The following is a 25,139-nucleotide window of genomic DNA, read 5'->3' on the forward strand; positions in this document are numbered from 1 at the left end:
CTGTGCCCACTCTCTTTCTGCAGGCTGGCCCAGCAGTTCCCCAAGCCGATCGAGACCAAGCCCCTACTGAGTCAGAGAGACCCCAGAGAGACCCCTCCCTCCAGCACACTACAGCAGCGCAGCGAGCGGCGCCCCCTCAGCGACACCTTTGACCAGTGGAATGACTCCTCCCACTATGACAACACAGGCTTCGTGTCTGAAGAGGCTCCTCTGGAGACTCCCAGTGGTAGCAGCAGTGGTAACCCCATGCTGGGCTCCAAGTCCTGCAGCGCCTCCACCTCCCATGGGGGCCGCCGGCCCCTCATGAGGCAGGAGCGCATCGTGGGCATCCCCTTGGAGCTGCAGGATGCCCCTCACCAACACCCCTCCCACCAATTCCATAATGTCCGCAACACACCCGAAACTGAAGTATCTCAGCCTCCCCCTCCCAACCCGTGGCAGAACTGGACGAGGACGCCCAGTCCCTTCGAGGACCGCACGGCTTTCCCCTCAAAGCTGAGCTCCCCAGGCAACAGCCCCAATCCTGACCGCAACGACTTTGAGCAGGAGATGCACCATGGAGAGCTGCCGGGCGCGTTCCCCTCCACAGGAACGTGGGGTTACCTAGACTCCAGGAACTCTGGGCAGGGGCGCAGCAGCCAGCAGGCCAACATGTACCAACATGTCCAATCCAAGCCCACTAGACCAAGCTCTGGGGCCATGGTCATGAGCAAGAGCTCTGAGCGCCTCTCTCCCATGATGAAGGAGGTGAAGGCTAAGTTCAAGAAGTCCCAGAGCATTGATGAGATAGACATGGGCTCCTACAATGTGTACAGTATTCCCGTGGCCACCTACAGCTCCAGCATAGAGAATCAGGGGAGTGTTGACCGTCCAGACATGCCCGGCCCCATGGAGCAGAGCATGTCCCGGAGCCAGTCTGCCCCCATGCTGGACGATGATGATGCCTACGGAACTAATAGCCAGCAGCAGAAGCCTTCCATCCCCAAGAAGGTCTACCACTTCGACCAGAGCTTCAACCCTCAGGGGGCTATGGATTTGAGGAATCAGCAGCAGGAGAGGAGGGCCCCTCCACCCTTCCCCAACACCCCTGAGTATGTCAACCATCCGGGGAAGACCCTGCCCAAGGAGCTGGTGAGCCCCAGGGGCTACCGGGGTTACCCTCCAATGGACCAGATGTTCTCCTACTCTCAGCCCTCAGTCAACGAGGATAACCAGCCGCCCCAGCAGCTGCAACCTTTCCCCATCCCCAGTCAGCGCTCCCGGCCTGGGTTCCTGAGGCGGGCCGACTCCCTGGTCAGCTCCACAGAGCTGGCCCTGTTCCGCAGGGTTCAGGAGGCCCAGGAGATGCAGCAGAAGTCGGACCACTATGGCCGGCAGCATTTCAAAGGCATGTTGGAGCACCAGAACAGTCTGGCCAGCATGGCCCAGCAGGACCAACAGTACAACAAGAGGAACGGCAGATACGAGGAAGACTACTCCTCCTACCAGGAGCCTAAGAAGCCCATCATGGGCTACCCCACTAAGAGCCTGACACAGCGGCGGCCTCTGTCGGCCAGGAGTTACAGCACGGAGACGTTCGGGGCGTCCCAGGCCAGGCCTGTGTCTGCCAGACCCACCATGGCTGCCTTGTTGGAGAAGATGCCCCCAGATTATAATCTGAGCACTTGCACTGAGAATATAAAGAGCCCTGATGAGATGAAAATGCGCACCATGCAGCTGCAGTATAAGCCTGACGATATGTCCTCTAAGATGCCAGTAGACTGGAGGCAACAGCTGCTTAGACATATAGAGGCCAAACGATTAGACCGGGTAAGTCTGACAACTTCTTTTTCACTTTGGGAATACACCGTTGCCTCCAGTTTATTACACGATTGCACACCATCTACATGTGGCCTTCTGTTGTCTTGACACACACGCCACCTGACTGCATGACCGCCAGTATTGACATGTGTTCAGTCCACTGCTTAGTTATGTTCTCCAGTTGTGGCACCAGTCTCATTTTGTGTTTCACTATATGTATAAATTACACAAACACTTTACCTCCTTTCTCTGAACTTTTATTTTCTTTCTATTACTGTTAGTATGAAATCATACTTTAACAAGACAAGTATATCTGTCTGTACTACTACTGTTTGGGTCGGTTTTCCTCAAGCAGGGTCCCCCAACTGGTGGCCCGCGGGGGATTTTATTTTCCCCAAAAAGTTTTCTGAGCATCAAACAAACAAACAAAAAAAATGTTTTTTCTAGTGTTTTATTGTTGGAAATGAAACACTGTAAAAACACCAGCAAATCAGCTCCAAGTGATTTTAATGTTGGATATCTGTTCCAAAGTATTCTCACGCATAATAGAGAGATATACACTGAGTATACCAAACATTAGGAATACCTTCCTTATATTGAGTTGCAACACCACAGCCCAGCAGCATTGCAGTTCTTGACATAGACTGGTGAGCTTGGCAACTACTACCATACCCAGTTCAAAATCTCTTAAGTCTTTTGTCCTGCCCATTTACCCTCTGAATGGCACACATACACAATCCATGTCTAATTTGTCTCCAGGCTTAAAAATCCCTGAACTTACATGTCTCCTGCCCTTCATCAAATGATTTGTAATACTGTTCCGGCCCTCTGACCATCTACTCAAGAAAAAAATCTAGCTGATGATCCCTGCCCTAAAGGGTCTGTCTGAGACCAAAATGTGTATGCGTACGCACAGCAGTGTTCTATAATATTGGAACAATGGCTTTCATACTTTCAAATCCTCATTGAAATGGAGGATGCATTCGTGGAGCCGCGTTGGTTGGGAATTTTGGGCAGGTGCGCATTTGGGCTGCGGACGGTAGACTCGGAGCCATATAGCTGTGTCGCAATTGTACGCCGGACTATCTGCATCTGTGGACTCTGAATTATGATGGTGACACTGATTAAACCTAGTTAACACTGATTAAACCTAGTTCTGAACTAGAAAGCACTCCAGAACTAGGCTTAATCTGTGTCCGGGAAACCGGCCCTTGATAATATAGGCAAGTACTTCAGTCCTAAACATCTCTTAAAGAAAAGTACATACTGTTGCTTTTATGAAATACGTAGTAGTACTGTATCCATGAGTGTGTTTTAATGTGTTTGTGCTGGTAGCCTACTGTAGTAACTCTGTTCTGTTGTTGTTCTGTTTGTCAAGCTCACTTTATCTGTTGCAGCTACGCAATGTGTCTTGGTGCAATCCCGTTAACCCAGTGGCTCACCCATTTACTCATGTCAAGTGATTGTTTCCCTCCAATCAGAGCGCTGTCCTTAAGCACAACACAGTAAACTTCGGCATGCTGTGCTCTGGAGGCTATGCTGCACCGCATGCCAGCAGAAGCATGACAATAAACTTTTACAATAACATGAATAAGCATGAAAACCAAACAACACAGTGGCTACATCTACCCAATGTGAGTATGAACCAGAAAACACAGAAACAGTCTCAGTGCAGATCAACCCTTTCACATTCTTTTGATACAGGGAGTGTACTGCATATTTACTATTTTGTCAGGATAAAAGCTTAAAAATATCTTTCATCATAAGCATCACAATATTACCAAAAGCTGCATTTTCCTTACAATGGAGAATGTTATTACATTGAAATGCTATGCCTGTATATCTTTTTTTAATATAGTCCACTTTGTATTCCAATTATTGTACATTCTAATCTTGAAGGATGAAACTTGAGCCCAGAAATGATACCAGCATTAAAAAACGAGCCTAGACCCGAGACTCATGTATCACAGTATCAGCATAAAATGCATACAGTGAAGATAAGTAGTATACAATTTGGGCTGTGTTGGTGTGAAAGAAGCCTTAAGAATCCCTCCCATTTCAACTTCAAGCCAAGCGCTGTCTTTTATCTGTTGTCTGAAATATTAAAGCAGTGTGTTGCATGTGTGTCAGCTACGGTGTCTGCTCTATGGGTTACAGCAGTACTCCTCTATGTTAGTATTAATGTGTAAGGCTATTATTGTACCCTGTGTCACTCAGTAGCCTCAATGCAATTTGGCCTAGTTTATAGACAATGCATTTAAGGTCACAGACAAGCACGTTGTAATGAAACAGAGATTTTATCAGAGTTTCTCGCTTGCTTATCTTTCCCGTATAGGTATTTTAGTGCATGTAAGTCAACTTGTACTTTGCCTGCCAAAATCTCTCTAAACCTGTCAGACAGTCTATTCTTATCAAATAGGTATTGCAAGTGGACAAAATGACAGGAGGCAAACAACTCAACTGATATATTCATACGTATAGGACTTTAAACTTATAAAGAAGTTAAGGTCATGATATTGATCCAAGAATGCTGGATTACTAGCTGCAATACTCCTCCGAAAGTATTATTATTATCAATGACTATAACGTTATAATCAATACAACAAGTTGATTCACCTTTATCTCTGCAAAAACTGTAGTCATGTTGGAAGCATATACAGGTTACCCCCATAGCAGTGATGATACTCTGAACTGTGTTCCTTTACCCTGTTCTCTCTCCAGACCCCCTCTCAACAGAGCAATATATTGGACAACGGCCAGGAGGTGGTCTCTCCCACTACTCAGTGGGCCCCCTACTCACTGGGCAGGAGAGACGTGCCCCCAGAAAACATCATGAAAAAGGTTGGTGCTTTACACCGGCAAAGGATTGGGTGGGAGGCCTGAGTGTTCTAATGTCATTGTTAGTTTGCATCTGAACTATGCTGATAACATAGTACTCATTATCACCCAGCTTGCTGAATGAAACATTGGGCTGGTAGCTCATTCATATATTGAACAAAAATATAAACGCAACATGCAACCGTTTCAAAGATTTGAAGTTTGGGGCTCCCAAGTTTTGGGCTCCCAAGTGGCACAGTGGTCTAAAGGCACTGAATCTCAGTGCTAGAGACATCACTACAGACACCTTGGTTCGAATCCAGGCTGTATCACAACCGGCTGTGATTGGGAGTCCCATAGGGGAGTGTTGTGTTTAACCTTTATTTAACTAGACAAGTCAGTTAAGAACACATTCTTATTTAAAATGACGGCCTACACCGGCGAAACCCATATATATGGGTGTATAGAAATTAGTCAATTAGACACTAATGACCTAAGGGTTTCACATGACTGGGCTGGGGTGCAGCCATGGCAGACCCACCCACTGCGGAGCCAAGCCCAACCAATCAGACTGAGTTTTCCCCACAAAAGGGCTTTATTACAGACATAAATACTCATCAGCACCCCCACCCCGCCTCAGACGATCACACAGGTGAAGAAGCTGGATGGTTACACAGTTATATGAGGCCGTTTGGACGTACTAACAAATTCTATAAAACAACATTGGATGCAGCTTATGGTAGATAAATGAACATTCAATTCTCTGGCAACAGCTCTCGTGTACATTCCTGCAGTCAGCATGCCAATTGCATGCACCATCAAAACTTAAGACATCTGTGGCCTTGTGTTGTCCCCAGCACAAGGTGCACCTGTGTAATGCTCATGCTGTTTCATCTGATTCTTGATATGCCACACCTGTCAGGTGGATGGATTGTCTTGGCGAAGAAGATATGCTCACAAACATGGATATAAACAAATCTGTGCACAAAATCTTATTAAAATAAGCTTTTTGTGCAGATGGAAAATGTCTGGGATTTTTGTTCAGTGTATATTTATGACATATCGGTACATTTAATGTCAAATCCCAATCCACCCCCACACATTCATTGTTTTTTGAACAAGGGTGACATGAGAAGCACCTACAGTGCCTTCAGAAAGTATTTACACCCCTTGACTTTTTCCACATTTTGTTGTTACAGCCTGCATTTCAGATTTTGTATCACTGATCTACAGACAATACCCTATTATGTCAAAGTGGAATTGGCAAGCCTAAATAAGTTCAGGAGTAATAATGTGCTGAACAATTCACATAATAGACTGCATGGACTCACTCGGTGTGTAGTAATAGTGTTTAAATGAGTACCCCATTTCTATACCCCAGACATAGAATTGTCTGTATGGTCCAGTGCTTGACTTGGGCATGAGCTCACCGGAGCTGAATACCGGCCCCTCAAATGTTCTACCGCTTGATCTATAAAATATTAGCTCAAAGGTATTGTGGTGCTCCTTCACCTATATATAAACTGTACTGGCAACCAACATGAGTAACGACACCTTTTCAGTCCAAGTCAATCACTGGTAAGGTCGCCTTGGTCGAGCAGTGAATTTTAAGCACAGATTTAACCACAAAGACCAGGGACGTTTTCCAATGGTTCGCAAAGAAGGGCACCCATTTGTAGTAGGGCAAAAATAAAACCAGCTGACATTGAACATCCCTTTGAGCATGGTGAAGTTATAATTACACTTTGGATGGTGAATCAATACACCCAGTCACTGCAAAGATACAGGTGCTCTTCCTAACTCAGTTGCCGGAGAGGAAGGAAACAGCTCAGGAATGCCGGTGGTGATTTAAACAGTTACAATGTTTAATAGTTGTGATAGGAGATAGCTGAGGATGGATCAACAACATTGTAGTCAACAACATTGTAGTTACTCCACAATCTTAACAAATGACAGAGTGAATAGCCTGTACAGAATAAACAACAACAAAAACAAAGCGTTATGTTTGGGGAAAATCCAACACAACACATCACTGAGTACCACTCCTCATATTTTGAAGCATGGTGGTTGCTGCATTATGTTTTAGGTACTGTATGCTTGTCATTGGCAAGGACTAGGGAGTTTTTTGGGATAAAAATAAATGAAATAGAGCTAAGCACATGCTAAATCCGAGAGGAAAACTTGGTTCATTGTGCTTTCCAACAGACACTGGGAGATAAATTCACTTTTCCAGAGGACAATAACCTAAAACACAAGGCCAAATATACACGGGAGTTGTTTACCAAGACATCATTGAATGTTCCGGAGTTGCCTAGTTACAGTTTTTAATTACATCGGCTTGAAAATCTATGGCAACACTTGAAAATGGCTGTCTAACAATGATCAACAACAAACTTGACAGAGCAGGAAAGAATAAAGCATTTGATAATGGGCAAATATTGTACAATCCAGGTGTGCAAAGCTCTGAGAGACTTACCTAGAAAGACTCACAGCTGTAATAGCTACCAAAGGTGATTCTAGCAGGTTTTTAAAAAAATTATTTAACCTTTATTTGACCAGGTAGGGCAGTTGAGAACAAGTTCTAATTTACAACTGCGACCTGGCCAAGATAAAGCAAAGCAGTGCGACAAAAACAACAACACAGAGTTACACATAAACAAATGTACAGTCAATAACACCATTGAAAATGTACAGTGTGTGCAAATGTAGAAGATTAGGGAGGTTAGGCAATAGAGGCGAAATAATTACAAATTAGCATTAACACTGGAGTGATGTATGTGCAGATGATGATGTGCAAGTAGAGATACTGGGGAGCAAAAAGATAAATAACAATATGGGGATGAGGTAGTTGGGTGTGCTATTTACAGATTGGCTGTGTACATATACAGTGACCGGGAAGCTGCTCTGACAGCTGATGCTTAAAGTTAGAGAGGGAGATATAAGTCTTCAGCTTCAGTGATTTTTTTTGCAATTCGTTCCAGTCATTGGAAGCAGAGAACTGGAAGGAAAGGCGGACAAAGGCGGCCAAAGTTTTGGCTTTGGGGATGACCGGTGAAATATACCTACTGGAGCACGTGCTACGAGTGGGTGCTGCTATGGTGACCAGTGAGCTGAGATAAGGAGGGGCTTTACCTAGCAGAGACTTGTAGATAACCTGTAGATAACCTGTAGCCAGTGGGTTTGGTGACGAGTATGAAGTGAGGGCCAACCAACGAGAGCGTACAGGTCGCAATGGTGGGTAGTGTATGGGGCTTTGGTGACAAAATGGATGGCACTGTGATAGACTGCATCCAGTTTGTTGAGTAGAGTGTTTGAGGCTATTTTATAGATGACATCACCGATGTCGAGGATCGGTAGGATGGTCAGTTTTACGAGGGTATGTTTGGCAGCATGAGTGAAGGATGCTTTGTTGCGATATAGGAAGACGATTCTAGATTTAATTTTGGATTGGAGATGCTTAAAACCTGTTGAGGCTAGGGGGCAGTATTTTTACTTTTGGATGAATCGGCCTCCTACTCTTTCCCAGATGGGAATATATGCATGTTATTATTACTGGTGGATAGAAAACACTCTGAAGTTTCAGAGTTTGAATTATGTCTGTGAGTATAACATAACTCATATGGCAGACAAAAACCTGAGAAGAAATCCAAACAGGAAGTGAGAACTCAATTTAGAAAACAGTGCCATTGGATGTCAACCTTAGATATGGATGAGAATGCACTTCCTAGGGCTTCCACAAGATGTCACCGTCTTTAGATTCTGGTTGTATGATTCTACTAAAAAGGTGGGGCTCATAATAGCTCTTTGAGTGAGTGGTCTGGCAGAAAGCCTCGGGCTCATTACACGCGGTCACGAGAGAGTGTTCTTGCGTTCCTATGCTTTTCTTCAGACAATGAAATTCTCCGGTTGGAACCTTATTGCTGATTAATGTTTAAAACATCCTAAATATGGATTGCATACAACATTTGACTTGTTTCTACGACCTGTAGCGGAACTTTTTGAGTTTTTGTCTGGAGGAATTGCTCATGCTTTTTGAGGATTGAATGCTGGGCTGAACAAGCTAATAACAAGTGGCTAAATGATGGGCTTTTTGGAACTTTATGGAACAAATCAGTCATTTGATGTCGAACTGGGATTCCTGGAACTGCCTTCTGATGAAGAAGGTAAGTGAATATTTATAGTTTTTTTTGTAGCTTCTGTTGACGCCACTATTTCTTTGGGTTCTGAGCGCCGTTCTCAGATTATTCTTTTTCTGTAAAGTTTTTTTTTCAAATCTGGCACAGCGGTTGCATAGAGGATAAATTTATCTTTAATTCTGTGAATAACACTTGCATCTTTTATCAATGTTTATTTCTGCAAAATCACCGGATGTTTTGGAATCAAAACATTTCTGCACGTAACGCGTTAATGTAAACTGAGATTTTTTTATATATATACATATGCACATTATCGAACAAAACAAACAATACATGTATAACATGATGTCCTATGAGTGTCATCTGATGGAGATAATCAAAGGTTAGTGATTCATTTTATCTATATTTATGTAAGGGTTTTCCTCTGGTGAAGGAGAAGCGGACCAAAATGCAGCGTGGTGGTTATTCATGTTCTTTAATAAAGGAACTCGACATGAAATAACTAACAAAACAATAAATGTGTGAAAACATAAACAGTCCTATCTGGTGAAAACACAGAGACAGGAACAATCACCCACAAACACACAGTGAAACCCAGGCTACCTAAATATGGTTCCCAATCAGAGACAATGACTAACACCTGCCCCTGATTGAGAACCATATCAGGCCAGACATAGAAATAGACAAACAAGACATCCAACATAGAATGCCCACTCAGATCACTCAGTGTGACAATTTATGCTTTTGTGACTGTGAAATATCGCTCTGTGTGTTTTTGAAGTTGGTGGTCATCTAACATAAATATATGTTGTGTTTTCGCTGTAAAACATTTTAAAAAATCGTAAACGGTGGGTAGATTAACAAGATGTTTATCTTTCATTTGCTGTATTGGACTTGTTAATGTCTGAAAGTTAAATGTTTCTAAAGAGTATTTTTATCAGCTGAATGGGAGGGTGTGTTACCTTCAGGGAACTCCTTGTGCCCTCCTACCACCAACAGGTTCCTCTTGAAACTAGGGGGCACTATTTTAATTTTTGTAAAAATAACATTCCCAAAGTAAACAGGATATTTTTCAGGACCAGATAATATAATATGCATATAATTGACAGCTTAGGATAGAAAACACTCTAAAGTTTCCAAAACCGTAAAAATATTGTCTGTGAGTATAACAGAACTGATATCGAAGGCGAAAGCCTGAGGAAAATTCCAATCAGGAAGTGAATCTTATTTAGAAACCTCTGCGTTCCTATGCGTCCCTATTGAGCAGTGAAAGGGATATCAACCAGATTCCTTTTTCTATGGCTTCCCTAATGTGTCTGGTGTCGCAAGACATAGTTTCAGGCTTTTATTTTGAAAAATGAGCGTGAGCGACAACATTGCGTCAGTGGTCAGCTGGTGGCTCTCAGAGTGATTTGTGCGTAATAGACAAATGCGGCCATTGTTTCTCTCGCTCCTACTAAGAAGCCAACTGTCCCAGTTGATATATTATCAAATAGATATTTGAAAAACACCTTGAGGATTGATTATTAAAAACACGTTTGCCATGTTTCTGTCGATATTATGGATCTAATTTGGAATATTTTTCGGCGTTGTCGTGACCGCAGTTTCCGGTGGATTTCTCAACCAAACGTGAAGAACAAACTGAGGTATTTCGGCTATAAAAATAATCTTTATGGAACAAAATGAACATTTGCTGTCTAACTGGGAGTCTCGTGAGTGAAAACATCCGAAGCTCATCAAAGGTAAACGATTTAATTTGATTGCTTTTCTGATTTTCGTGACCAAGTTGCCTGCTGCTAGCTGGACATAATGCTATGCTAGGCTATCGATAAACTTACACAAATGCTTGTCTTGCTTTGGCTGTAACGAATCATTTCAAAATCTGAGATGACAGGGTGATTAACAAAAGGCTAAGCTGTGTTTCACTATATTTCACTTGTGAAGTCATGAATATTTTCTAGTAATATTGTTTTCTGTTGTATTATGCTAATTAGTGTCAGTTGATGACAATTCTCCCGGATCCGGGATGGGTAACTTGGCTTTCGAAGACCTTAGAATGACAGGGTAGGATAGATATTGGTCTGTAGCAGTTTGGGTCTAGAGTGTCACCCCCTTTGAAGGAATCTTTGGGAATCTCAGACGATACGAAAGAGAGGTTGAACAGGCTAGTAATAGGGGTTGCAACAATTTCGGCAGATCATTTTAGAAAGAGAGGGTCCAGATTGTCTAGCCCGGCTGATTTGTAGGGGTCCAGATTTTGCAGCTCTTTCAGAACATCAGCTATCTGGATTTGGGTAAAGGAGAAATGGTGGGGGCGTTGGCGGGTTGGTGTGGAGGGTGCCGGGCAGTTGACCGGGGTAGGGGTAGCCATGTGGAAAGCATGGCCAGCCGTAGAGAAATGCTTATTGAAATTCTCAATTATAGTGGATTTATCGGGGGTGACAGTGTTTCCTAGCCTCAGAGCAGTGGGAAGCTGGGAGGAGGTGCTCTTATTCTCCATGGTCTTTACAGTGTCCAAGAACTATTTTGAGTTAGTACTACAGGATGCAAATTTCTGTTTGAAAAAGCTAGCCTTAGCTTTTCTAACTGCCTGTGTATATTTGTTCCTAACTTCCCTGAAAGGTTGCATATCACAGGGGCTATTCGATGCTAATGCAGAACGCCTCAGGATGTTTTTGTGCTGGTCAAGGGCAGACAGGTCTGGAGTGAACCAAGGACTATATCTATTCCTAGTTCTACATTTTTTGAGAGGGGCATGCTTATTTAAGATGTTGAGGAAGGCACTTGAAAGAATAGCCAGGCATCATCTACTGACGGGATGAGGTCAATGTCATTCCAGGATACCCTTGCCAGGTCGAAAAGAAAGGCCTGCTCGCAGAAGTGTTTCAGGAAGCGTTTGACAGTGATGAGGGGTGATCGTTTGGTCGCAGACCCATTACGGATGCGGGCAATGAGGCAGTGATCGCAGAGATCTTGATTGAAAACAGCAGAGGTGTATTAGGAGTGTGAGTTAGTTAGGATGACATCTATGAGTGTGCCCGTGTTTACTGATTTGGGGTTGTACCTGGTGGGTTCATTGATAATTTGTGTGAGATTGAGGGCATCAAGCTTAGATTGAAGGATGGCCGGGGTGTTAAGCATGTCCCAGTTTAGGTCACCTATTAGCACGAGCTCAGACGATAGATGGGGGGCAATCAATTCACATATGGTATCGAGAGCACAGCTGGGGGCAGAGGGAGGTCTATAGCAAGCGGCAACAGTGAGAGACTTGTTTCTGGAAAGGTGAATTTTTAGAAGTAGAAGCTCAAATTGTTTGGGTACAGACTTAGCCTGCAGAGTTCTGTATTGCTATCTATCTTTGCAGTAGATTGCAACACCGCCCCCTTTGGCAGTACTATCTTGACTGAAAACATTACAGATAGTGATGGAGATTTCATGGTTTTTGGTTGTTTTCCTAAGCCAGGATTCAGACATGGCTAAGACATCTGGGTTGGCAGAGTGTGCTAAAGCAGTGAGTAAAACAAACTTTGTGATGAGGCTTCTAATGTTAACATGCATGAAACCAAGGCTTTTACAGTTACAGAAGTCAACAAATGAGAGCACCTGGGGGGTGGGAGGGGAGGTAGGCACGGCAGGACCTGGTTTAACCTCCACATCACCAGAGGAACAGAGGAGAAGTAGGATAAGGGTGCGGTGAAAGGCTATACGAACTGGCCGTCTAGCACGTTCGGAACAGAAAGTAAATGGAGCAGGTTTCTGGGCACGATAGCATAGATTCAAGGCATAGTGTACAGGCCGGGTTAGTAAGCAAGCAGTTAGCAGGGGCTGGCAGTTAGCAGACCGGGTTAGCAAGCAAGCAGATAGCAGGGGCTAGAAAGTTAGCCTTTGGGGGACGTCGAGATGGGGGTAAGTCTGTTTTTGCCTCTTCGTGCGGTGATGTCGATAGACCAGTCATGAAATTAGTAGGGTTCCAAGTAGCTCTAGGTAGCTAGCAGGCCTAGCTGGTTAGCAGAATGGGCCTTCAGCGGGCGTTGCGCCTGAGGGGCCTGTTGGAGTCCTCGGGCAGATTATGTCGGTATTCCAGTCGTAGGGGATCTGCAGGGTTCCATGCCCCGTACCGGCTGTAGAAGGGGTCTGGATATTGTAGCCCAGGAGTATGCTTCGTGGTAGCACAGGAGCACTGGCGGGGCTAGCTTCAAGCTAAATGGTGCTTGCTCCAGGATGGGAACGCTAGCCAGGAGTAGTCATCCGGGATTACGGTTAGCTCGTTGTGAAGATCCAGATGAAAATGTTCAGGATCCGGGGATAAAAAATAATAGGTCCGTTATGCTCTGGTTAGAGTCACGTTGTTCAAACTGGCGAGAGCTTTCCGAGCTGAAGGTTAGCTGATGGCCGCTGGCAATGGTTTGCTGACTGATAGCTGGTAGTTCGCTGGCTAGCTTCAGTTGAGGGATTCCAGATCCGAAGTAAATATAAATACTTTAGAAAAAAAAGCAGATCCACGCCACATTGGGTGAGGCGGGTTGCAGGAGAATATTTAGATGTTGAGGTTTAGCAAAATATTTAAAAGATATGCGAAGAAAATATGTAAGACAATATATACAAGGGACACGACAGGACAAAGACGTCTGACTGCTACGCCATCTTGGAAAGATGCTACGCCATCCTTGATCATTTGAATGAGATTGAGGGCGACTAGCTTAGATTGTAGGACGGCCGGGGTGTTAAGCATATCCCAGTTTAGGTCACTTAGCAGTACGAACTCTGAAGGTAAATGGAGGGCAATCTATTCACATATGCTGTCCAGGTTACTGCTGGGGGCTGAGGGGGAACTGTAACAAGAGGTAATGGTGAGAGACTTGTTTCTGGGAAGGTGAATTTTTAAAAGTAGAAGCTCAAATTGTTTGGGTATAGACTTAGCCTGCAGAGTTCTGTATTACTATCTATCTCTGAAGTAGATTGCAACTCCGCCCCCTTTGGCAGTTCTATCTTGTCAGAAAATGTTGTAGTTGGGGATGGAAATTTCAGGATTTTTGGTGGCCTTCCTAAACCAGGATTCAGACACGGCTAGGACATCAGGGTTGGTGGAGAGTGCTAAAGTAGTGAATAAAACAAACTTAGGGAGGAGGCTTCTGATGTTAACTTCTCTAGGGTAGGGGGCAGCATTTGGAATTTTGGATTAAAAGCGTTCCCAAATTAAACTGCCTTCTACTCAGGCCCAGAAGATAGGATATAAAACACTTGAACGTTTCCAAAACTGTTAAAATAGTGTCTGTGAGTATAACATAACTGATTTGGCAGGCGAAAACCTGAGAAAAATCCATTCAGGTAGTAGGATTTTTTGTTGTTGTTGTAGTTTTCTATTCAATGCCATTACAGTATCCATTGACTTAGGACTCAAATTGCAGTTCCTATGCCTTCCACTAGATGTCAACAGTCTTTAGAAATTGTTTCAGATTTGTATTCTGAGAATACCGAGAGAGTGCCTTTCTTGTTTACCTTTTATATTGATGACGTTATTGTCCGGTTGAAATGTTATCGACTATTTACGCTAAAAACAACCTGAGGGTTGAATATTAACATCGTTTGACATGTTTCTATGAACTTTACGGATACAATTTGAATTCTTTTGCCTGCCTGTTGTGACTGCGTTTGAGCCTGTGGATTACTGAAGAAAACATGCAAACAAAACTGAGGTTTTTGGATATAAAGAGAGACTTTATGAACAAAAGGAACATTTATTGAATAAATGAATGTCTTCTGAGTGCAACCCTATAAAGATCATCAAAGGTAAGTGATTAATTTTATCTCTATTTCTGACTTGTGTAACTCTTCTACTTGGCTGGTTACTGTTTGTATTGATTTGTCTGCTTGGCTATGTTCTCAAATAATCATAATGTATGCTTTTGCCGTAAAGCATTTTTTAAATCTGACACCGTGGTTGGATTCACAAGAAGTTTATCTTTAAATCTATGTAAAATAGTTGTATCTTTTCTGAATTTTAAAAATGTTGTATTTGAATTTGTCGTTCTGCAAACTCACTGGATGTTGGCCAGGTGGGCCGCTAGCCTGGCCAACATACCCTAGAGAGGTTAACATGCATGAAACCAAGGCTTTTACGGTTACAGACGTCATCAAATGTTAGCGCCTGGGGAATGGGAGTGGTGTTGGGGGCTGCAGGGCCTGGATTAACCTCTACATCACCAGAGGAGCAGAGGAGTAGGATCAGGGTGCGGCTAAAGGCTATAAGAACTGGTCGTCTAGTGCGTTCGGAACAGACAATAAAAGGAACAGATTTCTGGGCGTGGAAGAATAGATCCAAGGCATAATGTACAGGCAAGAGTATGGTATGATGTGAATACAGTGGAGCTAAAGCTAGGCAATGAGTGACGATGAGAGAGGTTTTGTCTCTAGAGGCACCAGTTAACTTCTTGCGACGAGCAATCCCGCATCCGGGATTCTATTTACAGCCTCAAGCTCATTAGCATAATGCAACGTTAACTATTCATGAAAATCGCAAATGAAATGAAATAAATATATTTGCTCTCAAGCTTAGACTTTTGTTAACAACGCTGTCATCTCAGATTTTCAAAATATGCTTTTCAACCATAGCTAAACAAGCATTTGTGTAAGAGTGTTGATAGCTAGCATAGCTATAAGCCTAGAATTCAGCCAGCAACATTTTCACAAAAACAAGAAAATCATTCAAATAAAATCATTTACCTTTGAAGAACTTCAGATGTTTTCAATGAGGATACTCTCAGTTAGATAAATGTTCAGTTTTTCAAAAAAATATTATTTGTGTAGGACAAATCGCTCTGTTTTGTTCACGCTTGGCTATGAAGAAAACCTGTATCCAGTTATAGCCTCAAGCTCATTAGCATAACGTAACGTTAACTATTTATGAAAATCGTAAATGAAATGAAATGAATGTGCTAGCTCTCAAGCTTAGCCTTTTCTTAACAACACTGTCATCTCAGATTTTCAAAATATGCTTTTGAACCATAGCAAAACAAGCATTTGTGATAGCTAGCGTAGCATTTAGCAGGCAACATTTGCACAAAAACCAGAAAAGGTTTCAAATAAAATAATTTACCTTTGAAGAACTTCGGATGTTTTCAATGAGGAGACTCAGTTACATAGCAAATGTTCAGTTTTTCCTGAAAGATTCTTTGTGTAGGAGAAATCGCTCCGTTTTGTACATCACGTTTGGGTACCAAAAAAAACAACGAAAATTCAGTCATCAAAATGGCGAACTGTTTTTCAAATGAACTCCATAATATCGACTGAAACAAAGCAAACGCTGTTTAGAATCAATCCTCAATGTGTTTTTCACATATCTCTTCATTGATATATCGTTCGTGGTAGTCTCCTTTCTCCGGTGAATCGCTTGGAAAAAGACGTGCAGTTGAACATGACGCACCAATTTCGACGGAGGACACCGGGCGGACACCTGGCAAATGTAGTCTCTTATGGTCAATCTTCCAATGATATGCCTACAAATATGTCACAATGCTGCAGACACCTTGGGGAAACGATAGATAGGGCAGGCTCATTCCTGTCGCATTCACAGCCATATAAGGAGACATTGAAAAACAGAGCCTCAAAAATCCTGCTCATTTCCTGGTTGCAGTTTCATCTTGGTTTTGCCTGTAGCTTCTGTTCTGGGGCACTCACAGACAATATCTTTGCAGTTCTGGAAACGTCAGAGTGTTTTCTTTCCAAAGCTATCAATTATATGCATAGTCGAGCATCTTTTTGTGACAAAATATTGCGCTTAAAATGGGCACGTCTTTTTATCCAAAAATGAAATAGCGCCCCCATAGATTTAACAGGTTAAGCCAGGTGAGGTCACCGCATGTGTGTGTGTGTGTGTGTGTGTGGGGGGGGGACTCCAGGGCTATCTAAGGCATATTGAGCAGGGCTGGGGGCTCTATAGTGAAATAAGACAATATTTATTGACTCAGGGGGTTGAATACTTATGGAATCAAGATATATTAGTGTTTTATTTTCCATTAATTGACAACAATTTTGTGTAGGACCTTGTCAAAAAATGTAAATTAAATCCTTTTAAATCCCACTTTGTTACACAACAAAATGTTGAAAAAGTCTGTGTGATTACATTCTGAAGGCACTTGTAAAACCATATGCGTCATGATTCCCGGTCTTGTCCCCTTTGTACTTCTTAAGGTTCCTCCACCTTTTTTTATTTATTTTTAAATGGGCTCATTTATTTACTTTTATACAACGGGTGGGTCTAATCCTGAATGCTGATTGGTTAAAACCGCATTCCAGCCAGTGTCCATTCCACAAGTCACCACCGCCTAAATCTATGACGTTAAAATTCTTATTTACTCTGTTCCACCGGACTGCGCAATCCACTGTGTCATCAGCCCAGCCAGGCAATTTATAAACTTGATCTCCACTATAAAAACATCTAGACATTATCTCACATTTCTTTTACACTAACATTTAGCTTTCAACAGCAGAGATTTGTATAAACCTTGTCTGTCTTTCCGACATTTGCAACATTGTTTCAGTTTTGAAATTCGATCTCCAGCTGTCCCATATAAATGAACGTGTCAGGATGAGACAAACAGGAAGGCAGCATTTCTCAGCCAGTCGAAATCATATGATTCAGCTGGCATCATTTTTATTGATGTATATATATATACACAAAGACATTTATTTTTTAAAAGGTATAAAAACCGAAATGCAGCTAGTTTGTAGTTTTTCCAGTTTCAGTTTGAAGTGATTGTGTTAGCTGTGTTGTTGGCTAGCTCCTCTGAAACAACAGTGTCCTGATGAGTGAGTGCTTTTTATATGCCAGGCAAAATCAAGAGTCATTAGCTCATTGTTATGGATGTATCCAAATAAATGTCACTAGAAAACTGCTTAAACAAATGCAAATGCAGCTACTTTGCTGATATTCTGGCTGCACTTTTGACGTGACTGTAAGTTAGTCATAGTTGGCAAGCAAGAGATAAGAAAGTTGCCAGGTAGCATTCCAGTGGAACATTGCGGCCATAGATACAGAACAGAAAGACTGGGTCACGCCTCTAGCAACCGAACCGATAGAATGAACGACCAGCCGGCTTAGGTAGCAACCCTAGATTTATGTCGGGACTATATCTTGTGGAAGGATGAAATAGTATGAATAAATTCATCAAAATAACATTTTTAATGAAAATATGTCAATCATTATTTGAATATGTTGGTCATGCAAATTCTCTAAAAAGACTTTGGAGGCGGCTTATGGTAGAGAAATTAACATTGATTAACATTAGCTCTGGTGAACATTCCTGCAGTGAGCATGCCAATTGCACGCTCCATCAACTTGAACATACAGTATGTAGAAAGAACGAAGCCGGTGTTTGGAGGATATATTGGCACAGTCCCCGTGCCAATATATCCTCCAAACACCGGCTTCTCGATCATTATCACTTACGTGATTGCTACAGTATGTCAATGTTTTTAAATGTCAGGAGCATTTTCTAAGCTCCATAATTCATTCCAGCAGCGCTCTATTCTTGTTTGGTCTCCATGGCAACCTCTGTTTGTCAGTGTCTTAGTCACTTCACTGTGGTCACATTCTAACCATCAGTGCAAGAATAATGAAAAAGTTAGACCAGGGTCTTCAATCTGCTTTAAAATCTATGGCCTTCATGTAGATTTCTACCTCAAATACCTCATACCTCTTCACATTGATCTGGTACTGTGTAGCTTCATTCTTGTCTATTTTATTTTATTCCTCTTGTGGAATGCCTAAGCGCCATAATTCATTTCAGCAGAGCTCTATTCTTGCTTGGTCTCCATGGCAACCTCTGTTTGTCAGTGTCTTAGTCATTTCATTGTGGTCACATTCTAACCATCAGTGCAAGAATAATGATAAGGGTAGACCAGGGACTTCCTCTGAATTATTAATGCACAGAGAAAACTGTGGGTTGTGTGTCCTGTTTTATTACATACACTGAACAAAAATATAAATGCAACATGTAAAGTGTTGGTCACATGTTTCATCAGCTGAAATAAAAGATCCCATATGTGTTACATATTCACAAAAAGCTTATTTCTCTCAAATTGTGTGCACAAATTTGTTTACATCCCTGTTGATGAGCATTTCTCATTTACCAAGATAATCCATCTACCTGACAGGTGTGGCATATCAAGAAGGTGATGAAACAGCATGACCATTACACAGGTGCCCCTTGTGCTGGGGACAATAAAAGGTCCTCTAAAACAACACTTTGCCACAGATGTTCAAGTTTTGAGGTAGTGTGCAATTGGCATGCTGACTGCAGGAATGTTCACCAGATCTGTTGCCAGAGAATTGAATGTTAATTTCTCCACCATAAGCCGCCTCCCAACTTCCTTTTAGAGAATTTGGCAGTACATCTAACCGGTCTCACAACATCAGACGTTGTGAGGGCGAGTGGTTTTATAATGTCAACTTTGTGAACAGAGTGATCCATGGTGGCAGTGGGGTTATGGTATGGGCAGGCGTAAGCTATGGACAACAAACACAATTGCATTGTATTGATGGCAATTGACTGATTTCCTCATATGAACTGTAAAATTCAGGGCATGTGACAAATAAAATTTGATTTGACGACAGGATTTGAAGGAACGTTTCTGTGGTAATTCAGGTTTGAAGAAGCATGCTGCACCTCATCTGTATGTTTTCTGCCATTTTGTAAGACGTGACGTTTGCATCTTTGCAGCTTCCTGACTCTTTGCCTAACGGGTTGAATTACCCACAGGCAGGCGGCCACCACCACCACCCCCAACAATCACAGACCATGATCGTGACATCCACATCGGCCACACCCCCACACCGCTCAGTGCGGGACCAGCAGTATGAGGGTGCCATCAACAAGATCTCCATCCAACAGTACCAGTCTCCCCTGCCCATGGCCACCACCACCCGTCCCCAGAGTGCACGCTGCCTCATCCAGACCAAAGGCCAGAAGAGCATGGACGACTTCCAGGAGCAGGTTGGCCATTACTCTTTCTCTCTCTGTCTCTTTGATTGTCTCTGTGTTTCTCTTTCTCTCTCTCTTTCTCTCTCTGTCTCTTTGATTGTCTTGTTGTTTTTCTCTCTCTCTCTCTCTCTCTCTCTCTCTCTCTCTCTCTCTCTCTCTCTCTCTCTCTCTCTCTCTCTTTCTCTCTCTATATGTCTCTTTGATCGTCTCTGTTTCTCTCTCTTTCTATTTCTCTTTGATTGCCTCGGTGTTTCTCCTCTCTCTCTCTCTCTCTCTCTCTCTCTCTCTCTCTCTCTCTCTCTCTCTCTCTCTCTCTCTCTCTCTCTCTATATATATGTCTCTTTGATTGTCTCAGTGTTTCTCTTTCTTTCTCTGTTTTTGTCTGTCTGTGTTTCTCTCGCTCACCCCCTCCATTTCAATCATCTTTTCACTCTCTTTCTCCTGCTCTCTCCCTTTCTCTCAATCTGTCACCAACAGATCTCTGAGAGGCCTATATTATGGCTAGCGGTATATAGAGAGGAGAGATTTTGCACCATATAATTGCACAGTTATACAATACCAAATGTCTATTATTGGCATGATGTTGTTTTTGTGTCTTTTGGCAGTTCTGTGTGCGGATAGAGAAGAATCCAGGTTTAGGGTTCAGCATCTCAGGGGGAATCAGTGGCCAAGGGAACCCTTTCAAGCCTTCTGACATGGTAAGATTAAAGCAACTAAATGTTCTCTGTGTGCATCTGATTCTGTGCAGTCTGTGCCATAGGAACATGTTCCATTTTTCTCTTATTCCTTAAGGTGTTTCAATAACCACTGCACATCACTGTATGTTTCACTTCAGAGTTTCCATGGTAACAGGTGCTGCTGCATTGCTGTATGGGGTGCTGCAGTTGACTTGGTTAACTTTGAGCCATTCTATTATATGCCAATGATGAGCAAGAATCAAGAAAAGGCAACACTTTTGCGGCAATGATTTGTAATGTAGTCAGTCATAAGGTTGGCAAATGTCAAATAGTTCAATAATGTCTTGTTGCCATGTAACAGCAAAGAAAAGAGCCAGTGAGAAAAATGTTTATAGATTTCCATTTAGAATTTTCTGAAATCAGTTATGTTGTTGCCACTGGCAACATTTTCTCTTATTATTTGTTTTAAAATATCAAAGTCTAGTTTCTTCTCATTGACATTAGATTGGTATGGGGAAGGTCTTGTAAGCCATAGGAATTTAACTCAGATTCAATGTTGTGTAAAAAATTGTTATAGCCATTGAATGTGTTGTATATTTTGTGTGCATATCATCTCCCATCTTAACACCCCACTGAAAGGTGGTGCATGCTGATTGCTGAGGATATCTTCTGAGGGCCTGCTTTCCCGTGATGCCTCAAGGAGTCCCTGCTGTAATAATACCTGAGTCATTAGATGATAGTAACGTAATTCGGGTTCAAGTGAGGTTTAACTGTGTTGATTGAGGCTCTTCATATAGTATTATATAGTTTAAACGCATGCAAAGATTGGTATACTTATAATCTCTGCCTTGACTAGACATTTTTTGGAAACATACAATGGAAAAAACATCCCCCTCCCCCCGTGTCCATATTTTTGGAAATATTGATTTTTTTTTTAAGTAACTCTTTTAGTACTGTTAAAATTTTTCATTAAAGGTAGATGTAAATGCCATGTAAGTACACCTAGTTCTTGAATTTAACCAACAGCACACATAGACTTCCATTTTTTTTTCTTGTGAAAAATCCTTATGATAGTTGTCTGCTTTTTACAGACTAGTAAAACCTATCAAGTTAATGTTTGCAACAGCATGTCAATCAAAATAACGGACAAATCTTGAGTTAGAGGAAAATACAAACAAAAGCAACAAACAACCAGTTTGAAAGGCACAGATTCTAAACCATCTTCACCATGTGGTTCCTAATCTGATATCACTTTTGACTTATAGGGTATCTTTGTTACTAGGGTACAGCCTGATGGACCGGCCTCCAACCTGCTACAGCCTGGGGACAAAATACTGAAGGTAACCGTGTTCTTCATCACCGCATCGATCATCGTTGTCCTCTGAGCGCATCCTCCCTCCTCCACATTGCCTGTAGAGGCTTTGCATGTGGCATTTTGTGCTGGATATACGTGTGTCTACCAAGTGAGCATGGTCCTCTGTTTTGACCTCTGTCAAACCTCCAACATGCTTTACTTGTCCCTAAGTCAGACAAAAGGAAGAGTGGTTATTGTTTCCTAATAAAGGCCAATGGAAACAGATTTAATCTAAGTGGATCACATATAAGTAACTTTACTGATATGATAAGATTCCTAATGTGATGTTTTAGATGCCTGAAAACTAATTAGTAACCAGCAATGTAATGTGCTGGATGAATTGGCTTGTTTCTGAAATACTAGTGAAGGTCAAAGTACAACCTGGCCCGTATCCACAAAGCGTCTAAGAGTAGAAAATTGGTTGTGCTGAGAATAGAGACATTTTACTCCTACTCTTATGAGTAAAAATACAAGCTATGCATGAAGCCTCTTTCATAAGAGTCCCACCTCGTCGCAAGATATTTTGGAGACCTCATGAGCTGTCCTAACAAGTGAAGACTAACCAGCAGATGTCTTGATAATAGAAAAGTGTAGCACGGTAGCGAGTCAGTAGTTACTAGCTCTGACTTGGCTAATGGCTACTTTATTGAGGAAAAATGTACTCACTATGACTGTGATATGTGGTTGTCCAACCTAGCTATCTTCAGATGAATGCACTGTATGTCGCTCTGGATAAGAGCTTCTGCTAAATGACAAAAATGCTAAATGTTCCTGCGCCACATGTAATTGCTTTGGAGTGGTTAAAAGTTAAAATTATCAAAACATATCTGATCAATCCATTAGTAATCTAGACCTAGACTACATGCAACAGTTCCCCCTTGTGTTTTCCTCAATGATTTCACACAAGGGCGCAATTTCCCATGATATTCAAACACTTACAGTATTAACCACTAGACTAATAAATAAACACATTTTTTTCTTTCAATTATTTAATTAACCTACATAATGTTATTTCAAGTTATCCCTTTGAAGCACAATATCACATTGGTAAAAAGATTCCTAAATTGACCATGCCTATCGTTTGGGCAATTGAAGGCAACTAGGGCCTATGTTAGCTTTGATTGTGTTTTATGAAAATTATACAACCTGACTTGATGCCTACTGTGCCAAAGCGATATAGAGTTGTTTAACGGGAGTGACGAGTGTGTTGATATAACGGTAATATTATAGAAATTTAACTTTTAACAATTATCATAATTGGTTAAAAAAAGTTTATGCAGGCCAACATATTAGGCAATAATTAAGAATAGGCAAAGTTATCATGTCAGGTGAAAATGATTTCAAACGTTTTACCACTTCAACATTTTGTGTAGCCTATAGTCACATTCAATATTATCAGAAGTGTGATATAGTTCACATCTGGCTGCTTCATCGCGATTGGTTATTCCCAATCAAACAATATCAATGTGCGTCATCAATATATTTCCTTTGTGGCACCTCAAACTTTCATGATTACCAGCTGAGTGAACCTTGTAAATTGATTAAATTACTCCTGGGTTTGTCGGAGCAGCGTCTTAACATCATCTTACAACCTACTCTGAGCTGGGTTTTTTGTTGTCTTAAACCAATTTTTAATAGCATTCCTAGCATATTTTCGGAGATGCTTTGTGGATACGGCACCTTATCTCAAATTTTTTGATAACCTTGAAAGCCCTGCAGCCATTTTTTCTCAACTATTTTCTATACCTTTCAACTTTGCACTGTGCAGCAAAGATTGTATTGGGTCTTCTCTTCTACTTCAGTATCATCAGATCCCTGAGTCTCTTTTTCTAAATATTTCAGGAGTCAACCTTTTAGGAAGAGCATAAGAGCTCTGCCACCCCATGCAATAAGACACGAATTTCACACTATGATGTGGTGTTGTATTTAGCTTAGGTAGAGGGCTGTTATTTTAAAGGGAACTCACCATCACACATACAGTACATAGGATTGACGCTGTCAAAGTAAGTGTTTACCATAGTGCAGAGAGGGAACTGTACCCTTTGTAGATTGTCAGATTCCTGGTCCATGTGAAGCTACTGTCGAGGCTAGTCAAACACCTGACAGTGAAGCCTACATGAACAAGCCAGGCTCTCTGTGCCAATACAATGGAATGGGATTGGAATAGTCCCTACGGTTATTGGCATGTCTCTTGTATCTCTGTGGCTTTAAATGTGTGCTAGTAGAAGCCCTCGCCCCTGGCCCACCCGTAGCCTGCAGAAGCAGAAACCTCTCTTCTCTCTCCACAGATGCAAGTGTTAGCTGAAGGACATACCTCTAAAGATCCACTTCTCTCCTCCTTCTCTCCTTTACAGCATGACCTCCTCCTCTTCCTGTGTGCATCTCTATGCTTTGTCTCTCCTCTTTTCCTTGACAGTGTTGTTTGTTTATCTCCTCTGAGCTAGGGCTGTTCCCAGTCCTCTCCGTGCCGCCCTGCCCCGCCCTGCCACTTCTCACTCACGTCACTCTGTTCACCCTCTGCTTAATTTTTGCATTGCAGGCCAATGGACATAGTTTTTTACACATGGAACATGAAACTGCTGTGTCTCTTCTGAAGAATTTCCAGAAAACTGTGGACTTAGTAATCTTGAGGGAGAGCACAATTTAAATATTTTTTTATAACACCATTGCTTCTCTCCCAACGGGTTGTGGAAATGTATACAACCGGTTTTTATCTAGGAACAGTGACATTTGCCGATTGCTGGACCAATGGCAAATACCAGTGCCAAATGTACTATAGGATACATATCTTATAACCTATCTATGAATTTTATGTAAACAGGAATTGTATCTCTTGAGTTGATGTGAAGGAAAGTCATTTTTGTCATAGGTTGGAGGTTGGAGCAATTTTCTTAGTTTTTATTTGGACATTTTTTGCGTATTTATATTGCCTTTTATTTTGTACCTTTTTCATTGTAGCTTCTCATTTTACTCCCAGAGCATGAAAACACACTAGCTCTTTAGGAATTCTAATCACCATAAACACTGCCTCAACTTTGTATATGCCGTGGGTAAATATTTTCATTTACAATAAAGACATGAACAGTAGCTAGAGGATTGGTACAGAAATATAATGTTTACAATGTTCTTAAATGCTTTAAATTAAATGTTTTTAAAAATCCTACCTTAATACAGGGCCAATTTATCAAGTTGTTTTTTTTTATTATTATTTTATTATTATAGGTTTTCCCACTGGTGTATTTCATTAATGTCTCTATACACTATATTGATTGTTATACCCAACCAGTCACTACATTATATAAGGTCGATTTTTGGTAGTTGCTCAATAATGTATATGTTTGCACAAATTAGCTACATTTTAAAAGTAGAAGCA

At 41.8% G+C, this 25,139-nt stretch overlaps 1 protein-coding gene across 1 annotated transcript in view; it reads left to right on the forward strand.

Annotated features, from left to right (window-relative positions):
- Positions 1 to 24,853, forward strand: part of LOC135556428 (leucine-rich repeat-containing protein 7-like) — a 149,020-nt gene extending 124,167 nt beyond the window's left edge. Inside the window, exons 21-27 of the mRNA XM_064989633.1 lie at positions 24 to 1,809; positions 3,282 to 3,434; positions 4,522 to 4,641; positions 19,475 to 19,747; positions 20,341 to 20,433; positions 21,678 to 21,752; positions 24,306 to 24,853. Of these exons, the coding sequence (XP_064845705.1) occupies positions 24 to 1,809; positions 3,282 to 3,434; positions 4,522 to 4,641; positions 19,475 to 19,747; positions 20,341 to 20,433; positions 21,678 to 21,752; positions 24,306 to 24,413 (2,608 nt within the window). The 3' untranslated portion in view covers positions 24,414 to 24,853. The remainder of the gene's footprint in view (positions 1 to 23; positions 1,810 to 3,281; positions 3,435 to 4,521; positions 4,642 to 19,474; positions 19,748 to 20,340; positions 20,434 to 21,677; positions 21,753 to 24,305) is intronic.
- Positions 24,854 to 25,139: the final 286 nt, after the last annotated feature.

This window comes from Oncorhynchus masou, chromosome 15 (assembly GCF_036934945.1).
Source record: "Oncorhynchus masou masou isolate Uvic2021 chromosome 15, UVic_Omas_1.1, whole genome shotgun sequence".
Taxonomy (NCBI): Eukaryota; Metazoa; Chordata; class Actinopteri; order Salmoniformes; family Salmonidae; genus Oncorhynchus; species Oncorhynchus masou.